Below are 19,793 nucleotides of genomic sequence, written 5' to 3'. Positions count from 1 at the left end.
AACAAAGCTAAAGAAGTCCGAGGGGGTGGGTTTAGAAAAATATGCTAATTAATTAGCGTCCCCTGTGTTTAGGAGGAGGTACTGCATTCCCGTTGCACTGTAATGAATGGCAGGCATGTGGGCGTTGAATGTAATTCAGGTTTATAACCATAGTAGGCGCTGTAGTCAACGTTACCTACACTAGCGTTGTCGAGCCGTTGGCGGTTAGCAGGCGACTCGGAGCGGGACACTTGAAAATAAAAACAACCCACCTCCGTATGGTCTTGGCAGCTTCGTGATGCCACTTAAAAGCTTTATTGCGGATATATATATATCATTCTCTCAATATGAGTACATCGGTTGACTTTTTTTCCACGATATATGCTAGATAGAGTGGGGCAGTGTCGGTGTTGTTGTCGGTAGCTACAAACGAACTATCTCTGCTACGGGGCTTCGTTAGAGAGAAAAACAAAGAACCAAAACAGGACAAAATGCCTCCCAAGAAGCAACAGGTGAGGCCAAGAGCAGCCAACATCTCCAGCTCCCTCGACCTGGAGTCGGAGGACATCAGCCTGGAGACCACGGTGCCCACCACCGAGGACCTCTCCTCCTCCGACGAGCAGCGAGACGGATCGCAGAAGGTGACCCGTCAGCTGATCGAGAGGAAGGAGCTGCTGCACTCCGTCCAGCTGCTGAAGATAGAGCTTTCTCAGAAAAACCTCATCATAGACAACATGAAGGCCGACCATATGTCCAAGGTAGGAGAGAGGAACGGTGTTTGGTGTAATTCATCCCCAGGTTGTTCCTTTTATATATAGAGGTAAATTGTAACTAAGTACATTTACTCAAGTACTCTACTCACGTACGTTACGTGAGTCTCTTATCTCTACGAACAACTCTTCTACATATCAGATGTTGGAGTGTTTTAATTGATTCTGAATATGTTATACTGTGTACTGTATACTAAGATTATACTCTTCTGTGTATTTTATACATTGAATATGCACATATTTGCTTAAATGTTTATTGTGTTGCATTTTATTCTGTTTTTATGTTTATCTCTACCAAAGGAAAATGTTGTATTTTTACTCTTCTAAATCCATCTTTCAAATGTAGTTAGGCTGCTACTTAAAAAAGGCGGACAGAACATAAAAAAGAGTTGAATCATTTCTTCTTGCTTTATCACATTATTCTCATATTATTAGAAGTACAAGTTAGCGTTACATTTTGCCCACCTGACACAGACAAACACATGCAGTCACTTCCATTTCCAAAGCTATCATTGTTGCAATAATAGTCCCATGATTGTTTCCATGTGTTTTTTCCCATGTGAGGTTGAGGAGCTGGAAGAGAGGCTGAATGATGCTATGCATCAGAAACAAATGTTTGCCCTGAGACTTGACAGCCAGCTGAAACTCAATCAAGAGGAGAACAGGTGAGAAAAAGTGATGCAGTTCAGAGAAATGTATAGGAAAACTGCCATGCCCCTTGTAATTGTTGAGTCATCTGTTTAAGAACAGACATTTTTACATGGTTTTAGCAATTCATATTGGCCCACTGTCTCTCAGTTAACATATCTTCTACCACCATAGAGTCTTGGTGTTTTTGCAGTCATCATGTTTAACCACATCACACATCTTACTGAATACCAAGTACAAATCTAACTCAGTGTTAAAGCCAAGCCTGAAATGTCTGTGCTTATAAGTGAATGGTTATGAATGACCTCATTTATAGAACAAATAACTTTTGAAAGCAGGTGCCATGCTTCTATGCCACTTAAAATGATGTAGATAATATTAAAGCTGGAATATATATATGTATTTAAAATAGGAAAAAGGTTTTTTATAAGGAGAACTGCCTGTGTTATCTTTCCCATCATGTATGGTAAGTACAAACGTTGCTAACAAATCTTGTCCTCACCAGGAAGCAGCAGACTCTGCGTAAACAAGAGATGGAGGCCATCCTGCTCAGGCAGCAGCAGCTGGAGGAAACTAACCGGCAGCTGTGTGAGAAGTCTGGAGAGCTGCGGAGGTCTCTCAGGGATCTGGACCTCCCCCGGGACAGGTACCAGGAGCTCCGTGACCTCCCTGACGACAAACTCTCCATACAGGAATACGTGGCTGTAAGTATGGGGGGCTTTCCTGATTCTCTACACCAACTTGTAGAACCAGGAAGACAATATAGAAGACAAGGCAAGAAGCTGACATGGTGACCTTTTCTCTGCGCTGTGTGTTTCAGATGCATTTCTACGAGGTGGTGACTCCTCTGCGGGCCCAGCTGTCTGAGCTCAGTGTGAAGAGAGGAACTTTAACTGAAGACCTGGACACACACAGAACCCAGATGAGGGCTTTGATGGAGGTACGGCACACATACACTCCCTTAAACTCTACATCTGTATGTTGCATTCCATCTTTTTCTGTGTGAGTTCACATGTTTTGAATAACCATAATTGTATTTCACTTATTCATTATTGTATTATTCATGTATTATCAGTATTTTGTTTCTTCCTATTCATCTCTGATAAAATCGTAGACTTTACACTGTTCAAATAAACATAACTGATTGTGTATCATTTCAACAAGCTGTTATGTAACCTCCAGTGTTTGTGAGCACACAAGTCCAGCTGAATTCCTCTTTTTTCTTTGTTTAAACGTACCCCCCAAATACCCCACACATCTCAAACAAACACTCCTCCTGTCACATATTTAGAAAGCATAGAAATGAAGAATGTGTCAAGAGGTTCAGTAACCTTCAACCTAAATGTGGAAAACATCAACGCCACATAAAACACATCAGTTATTGCTTGTTGTGTCAGTTACAACATTCTCAAAATAGTTATTTTTACAGCCTGCATTGAAAAAAATGCAGTTTTGTGACCTACCCCCCCCCCCCCAAAAGCCATGCAGTCAATCTAGTCAGCAGTCGTCCTGCAGGCATATTTATCCCAATGAAAAGATAATAGTGCAGCATGCTAAAGGAAGGATAAGAATATGGGAACAAAAATAACCTGATCATCCCAATCATCAGAGCATGTTCATACTAATTCATCATTGTTTGAATGAGTATTTAAACATTATTCCTGAATATGTTCTTGCCTTTTATACCACAGTTTTTTTTTTGACTTGGGTACATCCAGCAGGTAAATAAGGATGTGTTTTTCACTGCATGAAAGAACTATTACCAGGGATTGTAAAATACTGTACATTTTAAAGCAAATTTGACATTTTCTTGATAGTGATTTTTGTTTAATTCCTGTCAGGGTGTCCAAAAGGTGAAATCTTGCCTTTTGCCTATTGTGTCTAATAAAATAAATGCCAAATATAATAATTGAAAATGTTCTGTTCTGTGACTGTGTGTGTCAACAGAGCTACGAGGAGGAGCGGCGGCTACGAACTGAGCTGGAGTTGAGGAGCCAGAGACTGACGCTGGAACTGGCCGACACCAAGCAGCAGATTCAAGAAGGAGACTATCGGCGAGAAAACTACCCTGCCATCAAACGGTGTGTGTGTCAGTTTCTGGAAAAGCTATGGACGGTTGTGTGTATCATTCATTTAGTATTTTTTGGTATTGTAAGCTCACTATATATTGGATTTTGTCTAATTCAGTACATGGAGTTATTTTGTTAAGTTTTTTTTCTTTCATCACAACAAAACTCCAGAACCCTTTATATCTCGTCTACTTTCCCCCTCTATTGAAATGATTGATATATATTTGCAAGTTGAAATGTATGTTAACCTGTAACTGTTTATAGTGAGCGGGACAACTTTGAGGCAGAACTGAAAGATTTCAAGAGAAGATTTGAGACACTAGACCTGACTCACACTGCAGTGACCAGAGAAAGGAACACACTCAGCAAAGAGGTGCTTCACACATGCAAAAAACAAATGTTATTATTTTTGGCTTTATTGTTTTCTATAATAGTTTGTATTTGTCTTCCCCTCCAGGTGGCGACATTGCAGCAGTCAGTGAGTCTCCTGCAGAAGGATAAGGATTACCTGCACAGGCAGAACATGGAGCTCAGTGTGCGCTGTGCACATGAAGAGGACCGCCTGGAGAGGCTGCAGGTCAGGACAGCTGATGAGAGACTCATCTATTAGGACAGGCAATCAATACCACTCATCTTCTTCTGACATGCTCTCACTTCATGATTTTGTGATCTAGGTACAATTAGAAGACACTAAGAAGGCGAGGGAAGACGCCTATGAAAAATATGTAGCATCCAGGTTAGTCTCTGCTGTTTTACACTGGTCACCAGCAGACAATACCAATATAATGTGGGAGACCTGTGCCAAACACTGACATTGATGGTTTCATCTTACAGAGACATTATGATCTAATCATTTTGTTTTATTTGTATCTTTCAACTACAGAGACCACTATAAATCAGAGTACGAGACCAAGTTGAGAGAGGAGTTGGAGAACATCCGACTGAAAACCAGTCAGGAGATAGACAACCTGCAGAGAACCTCCAGGGAGATGTATGAGAGGGAGAACAGGTACCGGTCTTTTATTTTACATAACCCTCCTAATTAAAATGTTTGTATGGATGTTGGTAAAAACTATGACTAAATATCAGGGTAGTTTCTCATTTTGCTCTCATGCCATATCAATCATTATTTTCCTAGTCGATTTACAGATAAGACATCTCATTTTCTTTTTTATTAACTTTTATTCAAATGAATTCTTAAAACTCCAGCATTTGTAAAAAAAAATAAAAAGACATCTATCCTGGATCTAATACCAGCTGCTTCTCTCTCCTTGTGATGTTTTTGTTAATTTGGGAATAATAATCTCTTAGTAAATGTACACATTTATACTCTTGACATTTACATGACAGCAACTCTTAATCTAGTATACAACACAGCAGTAACTAAAGTAATGAATGCATATGCACATATTTAACATGAGGAAGAGCCATCAGCAAGATACCTCCCGGCAGCATCACAACAAAGGAGACACAACTTCAAAAAGATGAAGAATTCCTTTATTATGAACTGCATTAACAGAACATGCCATTTCCTTTTTGCTGCATCCTGTGTTTGTGCATTTAACCAGAAACCTGCGTGAGGCCAGAGACAATGCGGTGCTGGAGAAGGACAGAGCTGTTGTTGCTGAGAGAGACGCTCAGTCCAGATACGACCAGCTGCTGGAACAGTGAGTTTTACCTTCCATCACACACATAAAGATTTGATACACCTCATCGGTAATGTTATACTGTCTTTATGGACATTGAACATCAACAGGCCAATAAATACATCTACCTTTTTATTCTTTTTTTCTGCCTTTAACTCCAACAGTAAAGTTTTTTACACCAGCTGTATTCACCTTGCAGGTGCAGCTATGTGGCTTTTATCCTGGATAAAGTGTTTAAGTCATGGATGTTTAAAGTTTAACGTCTTCTTCATATTTGTCTAATATTATAGTTCACTTTTCATTCAGGAAGTATGACGCTGAGCTGTCAGTACGCTTGTCCATGTTTGTGATTTGTCAAATGTTGCTAGCCCCGCCCCTTTCATGTGAATGCGCACATAACTAGATGGGGCAAAGCTGGCTTGAGTTAATGAGTTGATAACCAGCGTCGTAGGACCGCTTAGCGAGAGCGCGTTTGTTTTGGATTAGGTAAGCCGGGTAACTCAAACATATCCAGGTTATGTTGAACCGGCTTCGTAGTACAGGCCTCTGCTTAATGTTGGGACAAAAACACCTCCAACACATAAGTAATAAACTGTAAGATACTGAACCGCTGCCCTTAAATAGACATCACTTCCTGGATTCACTCGTAATTTATTGGGGGAAGTTACTAAACCTGGGGGCAACTGTAAAAATGTCAATAAGACGGAGAGAATGGGTTACTTTTCCCTCGTTTTCATAGTGTTGGCTTGATGTGTGTGGGAGTGGACAGAAACAAACTAGTGTGATTTATGGTTTTCCAATTGAATTCCTGAGCATTTCCCCGAAAGCTGGGAGCTTGTTGTGACTCTGATGCTGCCGATGTGAGCCGGCAGCAGTCTGTCATGAGCTCATGTTGTGGGAGCAGCAGGTCTTCTGTGGTTGTGGTTTACTGTCTCTTACTAGAGATCACATGAATGTTTTTCTGTAACTGCGGGGTCAGGAGGTCACACATTGACGTTCACTGAATGTCACTTTAAAGCAACAGGTGTCACCAGCCAGGCTGCATGCCTTTCGAGGGAAATACGTTCAGTGCAGGTTGAATGCAGTGACAGACGGTGTTATTCTGAAGACTATTTAGATGCAGAGGAATTCCTTTTTCACTGTGGCTAAGCACTATTTTAAATACCTCCTTTAAACTAGCTTCAATTGTTCTTGACCTGGAGCATGAATTGACTTAGCTAAAGCCTCTTTGTTCGTTTTTTTGACTAGGCTAAACAAATGTTAATGTGAAGCAGCTTTTTTAGTCACATTCTTGTCGTGATTTATATCGAGTTGCTGGTCAATATCTCTGCTCCAGGCAACAGTGTCCAGCTCAGTGTAGCCTGGAAAGGTGCCTCAGGGTCATGGCCTTGAAGGAAGTTTCCTATCTTGCGTGGAAATTGCAACATATATATATATACACACACACACACACACACACACACACACACACACACACACACACACACACACACACACACACACACACACACGTATATATATATCTGCTGCATACAAAGATGTCTGGTTAAACAAACCGTGTATTTGTATCTGATTTGTCAAGTCCCACACCTGTGGAAACATGTTCTTAGTACTGAAAGGAATTATGTAGAAAAATATGCTTTAAAAAACCCCGTAATGTTGTCAACTATTTCTATTTTGAACTACATATCAATTCTGAATATTTGAGATGGTCTCAGTACTCATTTTCCGCACTATCAATAAACCGGTAGCAGCTGCACCTTCTCACTCCCTCTTATATCCAACACAAGTTCACACATACCGCTGCAGTGTCCATTTTGCTGTTCTCTGCTGCTAGTGAAAACAAGAACAGTTTTTATTCTAATGCCTTGATATATCTATATTTAATTTTAAAATGGTATGCCCTATGTGTTATTCCATCTTCCCTATCATATTCAAAATGGTATCAAATATGCTTTTTTATAAAGTTGTAGATGTAAAAACTCCAATATCTCGACAACAATATATTTTAGGAGCTTTTTCTTTATTTTAATTTCTGTTTTACAATATTGTATCAGCAACAAACAGTGACGCGCACACACAGCAGCAGCAGCAGCAGCAGTGTCCCTGTCCTGGGTTTCTACTACATACCAGTCATTTCTCCAGATCCAAACTACCAGCTGTTGGTCCATCCACACATACACACTTAACTCTCCCTCTCACTCTCTCTTTCTCTTTTTGCTGCGATCACATTCCCTCTCTGCTTCGCATCGAAAGCCAATAACGACAGATGCTAGCCTCAAGCCCTTAACCCCTAACCCCACGCATGCCCCTATTTTTGGGGCAAAGAATGATATGCACAAGCTTGAAAGGGCGTCAGATGATTGTAACATAGAAGACAATCTCTGCTCTCTGTTTTATAATGCTGGCTCTCTGGCCACTTAGGGTGATAACAGAAAAAACAGTATTTGTCAACTCTTCGACTAAAGTGCCTCAGGGAACCCCAGAGTCGAAAAAGCGAAAAACCAGGTCAAAGAAAGTCTTCTGCTCGAGTAAGTTATATTTTTTGGGAACATTTTTCTTCTTTGCATCTAGATTGCATCCGTCATTAAAAAAAAAAGAAGGCATGGAATGTGGACCGCGTGTACGTGTCTGTCACCGTGAGCACACAACTCAGGCCCGCGCTCCACGGATGATGAAATCCTATCAGGTCGGCTGTAATAGAGAGTTATTAATATTATCCAACCGACCTCCATCGTTTAATAATGTGTGTTGGGGCTTGAAAGCAGCCTGAGGAAGAGCCCCAGGCTGAAAAACTATTTTGTTTTATTTTTATATGGCTGCAGCAAGTGATTATTAACACAAACCCTGTCAGTCTGTTTATTTGTATTTATTACTGAACCTGAGGGCAACTGTAAAAATAATGAAACATTGCCTTCATAATTGTATTCTCTTTTGAATATCTTATTTTGAATCAAACCAACAGTCCAAAACAATGATACTCAATTTAAGATGAGATACAACAGAGCAAAGCAGAAAACTCTTATTTGGGACGTTTGAATACGTTTGTCTGCCTTTATAAATGACTTTACAGATGCATTTTTACTATTGAAGTAATCACATTCCTATCTTCAGTCTGTTCAGCTTATATGAATATCCTTTTTATTTAAAAATGCAAACAGCTTATTCAAGTTCAAGTTTCCCATCCGCACACATGTGTGTATAACAAGACTGGGTTGATGCAGAACTGTGAAAACGGTAGAATACACTCTGTCTCTTTCTGTCCTGTTTACTAAACACCAAAGTTGAAATAAGTTTCTCAAATGCCAATAGAATCATGAAAGATCAAACAAGAACAAACATTGCTTCGAGCGTCATTGAGAAATAATCTTCTGCAACCAAAGGATTTAAAACCTACTTTGATTTCCTGCTTGACGACTTGCACTCATACTTTAGGTGCCAAGCTGTTAGATACCACAGAGCACTCCGAGCACCCAACGTAAACAATGTTCATTGCGCAAGGCACCCCGAATACTAATTTCATTGCCAATTTCCAAATGAACATGTTATTATGCAAATTATCTCAGAATGTGAGTGCATACAGTGGGGTAAACAAGTATTTAGTCAGCCACCAATTGTGCAAGTTCTCCCACTTAAAAAGATGAGAGAGGCCTGTAATTTTCATCCTAGGTACACTTCAACTATGAGAGACAGAATGGGGGGAAAGAATCCAGGAAATCACATTTTAGTATTTTTAATGAATTAATTGGTAAATTCCTCAGTAAAATAAGTATTTGTTCACCTACAAACAAACAAGATCTCTGGCTCTCACAGACCTGTAACTTCTTCTTTAAGAGCCTCCTCTGTCCTCCACTTGCTAACTGTATTAATGGCACCTGTTTGAACTCGTTATCAGTATAAAAGACACCTGTCCACAACCTCAAACAGTCACACTCCAAACTCCACTATGGCCAAAACAAAAGAGCTGTCAAAGGACACCAGAAACAAAATTGTAGACCTGCACCAGGCTGGGAAGACTGAATCTGCAATAGGTAAGCAGCTTGGTGTGAAGAAATCAACTGTGGGAGCAATTATTAGAAAATGGAAGACATAGAAGACTGATAATCTCCCTCGATCTGGGGCTCCACGCAAGATCTCACCCGTGGGGTCAAATTGATCACAAGAACGGTGAGCAAAAATCCCAGAACCACACGGGGAGACCTAGTCAATGACCTGCAGAGAGCTGGGACCAAAGTAACAAAGGCTACCATCAGTAACACACTACGCCGCCAGGGACTCAAATCCTGCAGTGTCAGACGTGTCCCCCTGCTTAAGCCCGTACATGTCCAGGCCCGTCTGAAATTTGCTAGAGAGCATTTAGATGATCCAGAAGAGGATTGGGAGAATGTCATATGGTCAGATGAAACCAAAATAGAACTTTTTGGTAAAAACTCAACTAGACGTGTTTGGAGGAGAAAGAATGCTGAGTTGCATCCAAAGAACACCATACCTACTGTGAAACATGGGGGTGGAAACATCTTGCTTTGGGGCTGTTTTTCTGCAAAGGGACCAGGACGACTGATCCGTGTAAAGGAAAGAATGAATGGGGCCATGTAACGTGAGATTTTGAGTGACAACCTCCTTCCATCAGCAAGGGCATTGAAGATGAAACGTGGCTGGGTCTATCAGCATGACAATGATCCCAAACACACCGCCCGGGCAACGAAGGAGTGGCTTCGTAAGAAGCATTTCAAGGTCCTGGAGTGGCCTAGCCAGTCTCCAGATCTCAACCCCCATAGAAGGAGGGAGTTGAAAGTCCGTGTTGCCCAGCGACAGCCCCAAAACATCACTGCTCTAGAGGAGATCTGCATGGAGGAATGGGCCAAAACAGTGTGTGAAAACCTTATAAAGACTTACAGAAAACGTTTGACCTCTGTCATTGCCAACAAAGGGTATATAACAAAGTATTGAGATGAACTTTTGTTATTTGTTATACTTATTTTCCACCATAATTTGCAAATAAATTCTTTAAAAATCAGACAATGTGATTTTCTGGATTTTTCTTTTTCTCATTTTGTCTCTCATAGTTGAAGTGTACCTAGGATGAAAATTACAGGCCTCTCGTCTTTTTAAGTGGGAGAACTTGCACAATTGGTGGCTGACTAAATACTTTTTTGCCCCACTGTATATGAGAAGGAATATATTTCAACATTTGTTTCTAACCACCATGTCATGTCTGAGCTCAACCGGGTGCCCAGAGCTGAGTTTACCTTCTGGATCTGTCTTCACCAAAATATATATATATATTATATCTCACCTTTTCAACACCTATTAACATTGATATCAGGTGAGGTGTGACTATCTGTGTGTATCTGTCTGCGCAGATTTCGTCAGCTCCAGCTGGGCACCGACAGCCGGGTTTCAGACCTGTCCAACCAGGCCAAGCTGCACTCCTTCGAAGCCGAGCGCGCTCAGATGGTCAAAGAAGAGACGGCTAAGACCCTGGCCCAGTGCCAGGTGGAGTGTGAGAAACAACAGAGGAAACTGGAGGTAGTCTTCTCGTAAAAATCTAAAGGAAAATCAGTTTGACTTTACAGCTTTTAATATCCCCTAACTTCTCGTGATTTGATTTCAACCACTAACATTATTTGTTGGTAGTTTAAACAGTAACATTTCACACCCGAGATGTCCACGTCTCCAAGGTTATTATAACTGTTTACTGTCAATGTAAATAAAATGAATGTACAAAATACATATTTATTTTAGGTTGAGAAATCTCCCTTTGTTTATTCAAATCCAGCATTGTCATTTTTAACAGTATACATCAATCAATATAGCTAAGTGAACAGATTGTCACTTTGAGTGTTTCTTAAATGACAGTGTCAAGGTTCTACATCACTCATTACTCTGGCCAGTCTTTGTATGTCTGTCCGGTGGCTCCACTCTTATCTCTGTCCTCTGTAGCACTCCCATTAATAAAAGGGGTTAATTGAGCACAGGTTGTTCATGATTTCTGGATGCTCTTAGCTGAGGCCCTCCTCTTCACCTGTGTTTAACCCTGTCCTGCTCACCACAGGGACATGCATGTTAAAATGATGCATTGCAAACAATCATGGAGGACAAGAAGGGAGCAAAAATACCTTTTCTCTTTTTAAACATTCAATGAAGAGCTGGTTTAGGTTTTTACTTTGGAGTGTGCAGCTTAGCTTTGATTTTGTTCCAGTTCTTTGTAATAATGAGGTTTAAAGCTAAAGTCCTTTCATGTAGGATTATTTATTTTTTCTCCTAGTTTTCTTTTACTTCTCTCTCTCGCTTTGTGATGTTATTGTACATCCTTATGAATGTGAAAAAAGGTGGAATTGTTATGATTTTTAATATACACATCGACAGCAATTTTGAAAGACCAACAACACGTTTGTCAGTGCAAGTAACAACAGTTACAGTTTATTACATTTCATTTAGCTGACGCTTTTATCCAAAGCGATTTACAATGACCAATTACAGGGACATTCTCCCCGGAGTAACTAAGGGCTAAGTGCCTTACTCAAGGGCACACTAGTGGTGGTGTTCCAGGCGGGATTTGAACTCACAACCTTCCGATCTTCACCCCACCTCACTATCCATTAGACCACCACTATGTTTATTTTCATTTGACCTCAGCTAATCAACAGTGCGTCATTGTTTCAACAAAATGTTGTATAAAAAAATAGCCACATCATTTGAAACTAAAGTCAAATAATTAATCGTGCATCCTTCGTTTTCTTACACTGACTGAGTGTACCACTTCATTAACAATATTCCTCAGGCGCATCATTTTGTACAAGTACAAAAACCATTGTTTTCAACTGACGCCCACTGAAAAACAATTCTGAAATCTGTCATATGCTCTGTTTGCTCCAAAACCCTTCTCATCTGTTCCTCCCCTCAGCTCCTCACCCAGGAGTTTTACCAGCTGCAGTCGTCATCAGAGAAGCGATTGGCGGAGTTGCATGCCCACAATGCCGAGCAGGCGTCTCGGCTGGAGACGTATGAGAAGCTCGAGCAAGAGTTGGACCAGGTCACCATGCAGGCTGCGGAAAGTAAGATCCCGACTATGGAACATTGCACACATTACTGTGAGGTCGGAGAGATAAAAGCACCAACGAACAAGAACGGCTCCCTTCAAATGCTTTGGCCTGGCTTTAGGAAATGTTTATTATAATATGAACAGATAGCATCAAATTGTAGAGCTGTAAACTTGATGTCAAATAAGTTAAAAGAGAAAAGAAAGATGATGTGTAACATAATTATTGTTTTACTATAGACTTTGCCACAGTGTTTAAATAATGGAGATGTATGGACAGTATTTGTGTTTCTGTTTGTTCCCAGTTGAGAATGAAGAGGAGGCAGAGAGAGTCCTGTTCTCATACGGCTACGGAGCAAATGTTCCCACAACGGCCAAAAGAAGACTGAAACAGAGGTACAGCACATGGTACCCTTTACAATTCAAAGATCAATCAATCAATCAATGTTTATTTATATAGCCCAATATCACAAATGTTACATTTGTCTCAGTGGTCTTCACAGTTTGTACAGAATATCAGTATGACAATACGACACCCTCTGTCCTTAGACCCTCACATCGTACAAGGGAAAACTTCCAGAGAAAACCCAGTTTAAAGGGAACATGGGAGAAACCTCAGGGAGAGCAACAGAGGAGGGATCCCTCTCCCAGGACGGACAGACGTGCAATAGATGCCGTGTGTAAATCGAAAAGATAATACATTTACAGCATAGGTAGTCCAAATGTTTGGAAATGCATGTGTCTATATAATAGATAGGACACATTGTGTGAGAGATGGCACTTAACAAACTCTGGAGTTGATCACATTAATTATTTGAATTCATTAAGAAAATCGCATTTGAATATAGCATGGGAATAGGGCTGCAAACTTCACAAATAGACACAATCTTCCGAGTTTCTTCTCAATAGTTTGATCCATACAATGTCATAAAATTGTTTTAAAAAAGTGTCCATCCCACTTTCCCAAATAAAAAGATATTCAGTTTAATGATACAAAACAGAGGAAAGCAGGACATTTTCAAAGGTTGAAAACAGCTTTCTATTTTGATGATACACTCAAAATAGTTGGCTATTACGTTTTTGATCTACTAATCTTTGCTGTAAGGGTTGCATTGATATGTAGGTATGCGGATATATCAGGTAGATAATAGATTATTTTGTCGTAGTTTTGTGTGTTTTCTTTTTCTAAAAATGACACACTTTGATCTGAAATCTATGTGCAGTGAAACATGAACCCAAACGGTTGTGGTTACATAAACTTTAGGGTACTGGCTGAGTGTACCTGTTGGTGTTGTCATCTTTTGGAATTTTCCAAAACTGTGTTTGTGTTTGTGATTGTGTGTATCGTGCAGCGTTCACCTGGCCCGCAGGGTGCTGCAGCTCGAGAGGCTGAACACGTCACTGAGGAGGGAGCTGGAGAGGCACCAGTCACAGGCAGGACAGATATCTGACGAGGTACACACACACACACACACACACACACACACACACACACACACACACACACACACACACACACACACACACACACACACAGCATGTAGGTGTGGACCTGCCCCCTGGACGATCTTTAATGAAATAATAATTGAATGTTTTAAAAAAAAAGTCATACAAATTAGAATCACTGCAAGTCAGTACCTGTATCACACAATTGTTTCCCCACTATCACAGATCTCCTCCAGCAACTCAGATTATGGTTATTCCGCAGCTTCTATCAAAGCCTTATGATTGATCTCAGCTGGTTTTACCTCTCTCTGAGGACATAACATAGTCATTATCTCTCATCACCCACTATTTACCTCATCACTCCATCGCACGACACTCTGCTGTGAAAGTCAATGACGAATGCACATCTAATCGCTCTTTAAAAGACATATCGTGCAAAACAGAAGAGGGATTTTTGCAGCTTGTGAGGTCGGTCAGCACATGGATCATCAAACACACTTCAGGACTCTTTAAGGAGGGTGTCTTCTGCTTTTATTTTCCTCAAAAACCTTGGTCCAAGTTTAACAACGGTCTCGCCAATTCTTTCAAAGCTGTGTCTGGAAAGTGACGGGTTCTTTGAGAGAAGTTAGTCTTTCTTAGTACCTGTCACACTTGTTGACACAGTGGGAAACACTGCCAGAAAGCGTGACGACCAGGCTCTCCCAACAACTCACCTGGCCAATCACTGAGGCTTTTGTTGTGTTTGGCACACCATGCATGTGTGTGCAATGTTGATGCTTTAATATCGGGTGTGTGTATGTTGTCTGTGAATGTAAGTAAACATTATACAATGCTATGTTTGTCTCTTCTAAATGTAATTCTAAGTCTGATGTCATTGAGAGGAGAGATTGTGCAAGTTGGAGTAAAGGCTGGGCCGGTTTGAGACTAAATAAACCGTCCATTCAACTGTCGCCTGTGATTGACTGACAATTCTGCTGGAATGCCTCATATTCATTGAGCGTGACAAGAAAGAGTGAAAGATTATACTTTTTATTCTCAAGAAAGGGTGTTAACCACTTCACCACCCACACAGATGCTCTGACTAAGTAACTATTGTCCTTAACCTCCCACCCAGTTCTACTCACTACTGGCTGGCTGTAAAATTGGTTTAATGAGTAACAACACCCTAACTTTATCTATTGTTTTGCAGATTTTAAGCATGATACTGGCTGAGTAATGTTTGATTACACACATGGAATATTCAGATTCTTATGCGAGGAGTTTTTTGACAGTAAATGAAAGGTTAATAACTTTATGAGTCTTTAATAACTTTATATATACTTCATACTACTACTCTTAATACAAAGGATACAACTTGGATACACCTTTTTATAAATCTCAATTATATGGCCATACATTGATGCAAATGAATCATCAAATGTTGAGGAAGTATTAGCTTAAAATATATGATCATTTTTTCATTAAAGGTATTACAATCCTAATAAATATTTGTAAAACATTTCTTATATCAGAATCTAAAGAAAACTCATTGCCAAGTCGTTTTACATACAACAAGCAATTCAGTTTAAAAAACAGTACCAAATATAGAATTATAAGAACCAATTAAAAAAAAACGATTACATATATAAAAAGACTCAAATATTACAGCTTATCATAATTTAGTGTGGTAGATCTATGCCGTTTTGAAGAGGTATTGTGCAGAAATGATCAAAAATACAGAGGAATGTTTTGTTCACCCCTGTCGGATTTGCACCCAGCCAAAAGATTATCTGGCGGTTTAGTTGAGATTCCTTTGCATTTTGGAAAACTAAACTGAGGTATTTTTCATAAAGATTCATGTTTATTGTTCTGCTATCATCTATCTCAATTATATGGCCACCACTGATGACATCAGATATAAGGAATATCTTGGTCGGTGGTTGGGGCTTCAAGTCATTCACAGATCTTAATTTTTTCAATATTAACCGCATGTACAAATAGTTTTAAAGTGAAAATATTCTTGAACTAAGTCATGTTGAGGTTAATAAACATCCAACGAATAAACGGTTAGGCCCTTGTTGCATCATACATGGCTGAGTTCATGTACAGCACACAGTGAAGACCTGATTCCCAGGTGTATAATTAAGTGCGGGGGAAAACAGCCACCTTAATTCACACTGACAGTACTCGGTGGAGTATTTTTGTTTTATATATCATTTCTGAAGTATTTACATATGTGTGTTGTTCCCCAGTTGTTGGCAGCCAACCAGCTGTTGCAGCAGACGCAGCAGCCCTATAGCTACCTGATAGAGACGGTGAGACAAAGAGACACGCAGATCAACACACTGAAGGAGCGTCTTTCCTCGCTCCAGGACGAAGTCAGGTACAGAACACGCCGTTCATAAAGAGAAACACTTCCTTCTATAAAAGAAGGAACTGAACAGAAAAGAAAGTCACCACACGTGACCTTTTTTCTAATTGATGGCGATTAAGTCTGTTCTGTCTTGTTTGTCGAACATTTTCTTTGTCAATTGGTTACATTCTGTGTCTTGTAATTTACTCATCATGGCAGCAGGCCATAACTACTCGCCCTTGGGCGTCTGCTTTGTAACAACCTCCATTTAAACCTTGTTTGTCCACATCACATCTATCTCTTTCTGTCTTCGTGCAAAGCTGATTGTGCAAGAGCCTGTGTATGTAAAGAAAAAAACGTATGTAAACCATACAAAGAGTTTGTCTATGCCCACAATTAGCGAGTGTTTCACATCAGCACACATTTAGCTTCCTGGCACTGACCTTAATGTCCCCTGGCCCCCTCTGTTTTTGAACCTGAGAAATATGCAAACTGACAGACTGCATGTTTTCTCTTGCTGCTCACTACCACTGAGCGCTCACCTGGGGCAAGCAGCAGAGCGAAAAAAAATCCTTTAAAATCCCCATAAGCTTCTCAAACCTCCCCACCTGACAGAGATATTGAAGTCTTCCTGTGGCTGTGCAGTGCCGTCTGTTAAACAGCTGATACACATATTCTTACTTTATGTTCTTCAATCTCTCTCTGTCTTAGGTAATAATTGTATTCACCGTTTGTTTGGTGATATTCAAAGTTGAGGCAGATCTCAGGCTATAAGAGTGGTGACACTGCTGCAGTTTCAAGATTTGCAAGATGATTTGCTTGAAAGCACCCTCCATCAAAAGCTCCTGCTTGTATGTTTCACAGCGACAGGAAAGAACACCGGGACAGTGCTGAAGAGTTTTCTCAGAGAATAAAGTCCTAATAAAGTTTCAAAGTTGATGGTTTCATGCCAGTTATTTATGGTCACAGACAGTGCTCGTACACACGAGCGCTGTCTTTTCTTGGCTGATTGGTTTATAGCCAGCATTTCTTGTTGACCGTAAACCATAATAATGCCATTGCCAAGTTTGGGTATATTGCTTTATTACAGAGAAAATAATACCCTGTCTTTAAGAATGTATAAACGTCAACATGTTTCACAGAACCCTTTAAGTAACTAGAACATTAAATTAATAACTCTCAGTAAGTACAGTCGTGTCTTTTTGTTTAACTCAAGATCTGCTCTTATTGTTTTTGGTTGTAACCCCAGTTCTCTGAGGAAAGAACGGACCGCACTACAACAGGTGAAAAACAACATGGCAGCCGATCTGGAGAGACTCCTCAACCATCGAGAGGTACACATGATAACAATGATTTTTTCTTTTTAATGTAAATGTTTGATGGTTTCCTCCATGACGACAACAAACTTCTGTTGTCCAATTAACAGTTAAATCCGAAAAATAGTTAATTTAAGACAAATAAAAGCAACTAATCTTGCACTTGAGAGCATGAAACCATTTTATATTTGTTAGGTTTGCTTGAAAATGACAACTGCTTAATCTATCAGCAAATGAGTCACTGAATCTATTTCCATCAATTGTTTAATTGATAAATAATATGAACGTTGCAACTCTTAATTTAACAGGCTTTTAATAGTCAGACAACTTATTTCTCTGGGTTTCAACGCTTCCTTCAAGATTGCGTATGCTCGCATGTGAGTGCATGTTGGGAGTGCATGTCCCCCCCAGCCAGCCGTTTGCTGTTTGAAGTATGTGCCCTGTCACAGACAGCTGTTCCTCTGCTTGGCTGCTTGGGATGCCACTGTTGTGCGTGTGTGTTTCTGTGTATGTGTGTGTGATAGATATCTGACATGCCATTGCTCATGTCCTCAGGGGTGATAAATAGAACCATGAAAATGGTCCAGAGTCCTCCCCTCTGCCTAACCCCGCAGACCCTTCAACTTGTTGAGCTTAATGCAAGTCGTCCCATAGTTAAAGTTAAGAGGACAAACATGTCAACAGAAAGCAGCAATAAAAATTCCTGGAAACAAACATTGATGCAAATGAATCATCAAATGTTGAAGAAGTATTAGCTTAAAATATATGATCATTTTTTCATTAAAGGTATTACAATCCACTAAATATTTGTAAAACATTTCTTATATCAGAATCTAAAGAAAACTCATTGGTGGTAGATCTATGCCATTTTGAAGAGGTATTGTGCAGAAATGATCAAAAATACAGAGGAATGTTTTGTTCGCCCCTGTCGGATTTGCACCCAGCCAAAAGATTATCTGGCGGTTTAGTTGAGATTTTTTTTGCATTTTGGAAAACTAAACTCTGAGGTATTTTTCATAAAGATTCATGTTTATTGTTCTGCTATCATTTCCACATCCCTATTTTTCTGAACCATGTGATTCTGCAGGAGTTAGCGGTGATGAAGCAGGTCCTGATCAGCATGCGGTCCGGACAGGGAGACGCTGTAACCCTATTGGAATCAGATAAAGCTGCAGGGAAACACCAGTCCAAACGTATCAACAGGACCACAGAAGAAGAGTCGCCAAACAAACCCAAACCCACTGTGTTTGTAAGTGTCTGACAGGGCAATGCCCTTGTATGAGTCACAGCACCTTAATCTGCCTGGGCAGAATTTCACACAAAGGAGCAATACAGGTTCACAGGAAATAATAAATTGTATTTTTGTCATTTAGTTTCAATTGAGCTTTTCACTACAGTCAGCTGAGAAAATATACACTGTAGTATACATCCTTGAATCATGAGAAAGTCAATTATGTGAGATGTTAAGAAAAGCTCCTGCTGGCACATCCTTTTCTAACATTTTTTCCTCTTTTTTTTTTTCATTTGCAGACAAATAAAGAAGCTCCTAATTGGCACCAAAAGACGAAGCAGAAACCCAGATGAAAATATTTATTTTTATGTTACGACTTGTTTTATTAATTTATCAAGAATTTTCCAATGTAAAAAACTTTTGATATACAAAAGCAGAAACTGTTGCTGGTGTCCGATTGTTTTGTTGTTCTCATCCTTGGTTACATATTGTTCAGAGAGGATAAATTCCCATCGTACTGGTTCAGTAAGTATTACCTTCCACAAAATACTTATTCCTGGCTAACTGGCTGCCCAAAAATTCCTCTATCTTGGCACTGTTGTTTTTTATTAGGTCTGTCTATCATTATTTCCTCATCTTTTCCAGGTTTGCAGATAGTGGTGGCTACAGACAAACAGCATTGCAGGAACATAAGCCGCTGATTTGAACGAGCTGAGGCTCCTTTGGCTTTAAATATAGACATAGTAGACATACCTCTATCATTTCAGACCACGTTCTTATCGGTGTCAAATTAAACTCAACCAGAGGATTGCTTAGAGGCTGTGTTGTTCATTTCTTTTGAGCATAAAATACTTCACAAACAACCACTTTGTTTTTTTGTTAAATGAGCTAGGATAAAATAACTTGTTTTTCTAAAAGCTTATTCCTACACTGTATACATGTTTTTGTACAAACTAAAATGTGTGAGTGCAGCCCCTTGCAGATGGTATTTTCCATAATAAACTTAGTGATAAACTGCGATTTCTAACACCATCCACTTCACATTAAAAGAATGACCTGTTTAAAAAGTAGTTTTTACTCCTTAATTTGCATATGAAGTTCAGTTTACCTGTCAATGGAAGTGCTATACCCAACCTGAGAATATTGATTTATAATGAGTTTTTAAAAAAATTGTCTTGGATCGCATTTTAAAGTCTGTATTACCGACTGGTGGTGTGGGGTTTGAAATAACCGGACATTTAGGAGGCATGTGGGTCTAGTTGCTGCCTTAAATTGCCCATTCGTGTTTTATTTGTGTATCTTTTGGGACTATCA

The 19,793-nt window shown here is 39.8% G+C and overlaps 1 protein-coding gene across 2 annotated transcripts; it reads left to right on the top strand.

Moving 5' to 3' along the window:
• The first annotated feature begins 31 nt into the window (after window positions 1-31).
• On the top strand, window positions 32-19,530 carry pibf1 (progesterone immunomodulatory binding factor 1). Of its 2 annotated transcripts, XM_034100927.1 has the most exons (18): window positions 32-737; window positions 1,314-1,414; window positions 1,903-2,101; window positions 2,218-2,337; window positions 3,345-3,478; window positions 3,731-3,839; window positions 3,924-4,043; window positions 4,141-4,202; window positions 4,350-4,475; window positions 5,035-5,133; window positions 10,476-10,641; window positions 12,020-12,170; window positions 12,460-12,550; window positions 13,507-13,609; window positions 15,832-15,962; window positions 17,182-17,266; window positions 18,336-18,497; window positions 18,779-19,530. In XM_034100927.1, exons 1-18 carry the CDS (start codon window positions 471-473, stop codon window positions 18,830-18,832), a joined length of 2,280 nt encoding a protein of 759 aa, XP_033956818.1. In that variant the 5' UTR covers window positions 32-470; the 3' UTR covers window positions 18,833-19,530. The 2 variants fall into 2 exon arrangements, with proteins under 2 accessions (XP_033956818.1, XP_033956819.1); XM_034100928.1 differs by lacking the exons at window positions 17,182-17,266; window positions 18,336-18,497; window positions 18,779-19,530 and adding an exon at window positions 16,644-16,812.
• The last annotated feature ends 263 nt before the right edge of the window (window positions 19,531-19,793 follow it).

This window comes from Pseudochaenichthys georgianus, chromosome 15 (assembly GCF_902827115.2).
Source record: "Pseudochaenichthys georgianus chromosome 15, fPseGeo1.2, whole genome shotgun sequence".
NCBI classification, from domain to species: Eukaryota; Metazoa; Chordata; class Actinopteri; order Perciformes; family Channichthyidae; genus Pseudochaenichthys; species Pseudochaenichthys georgianus.
This window is presented reverse-complemented; position numbering and strand designations above follow the sequence as displayed.

Excerpts from the sequence above, each read along its gene's own strand:
- pibf1 (XM_034100927.1), top strand. The coding sequence starts at position 471 with ATGCCTCCCAAGAAGCAACAGGTGAGGCCAAGAGCAGCCAACATCTCC. Across the intron at positions 5,134-10,475 it reads TACGACCAGCTGCTGGAACA|ATTTCGTCAGCTCCAGCTGG; the intron begins GTGAGTTTTACC and ends CTGTCTGCGCAG. Across the intron at positions 17,267-18,335 it reads GACTCCTCAACCATCGAGAG|GAGTTAGCGGTGATGAAGCA; the intron begins GTACACATGATA and ends GTGATTCTGCAG.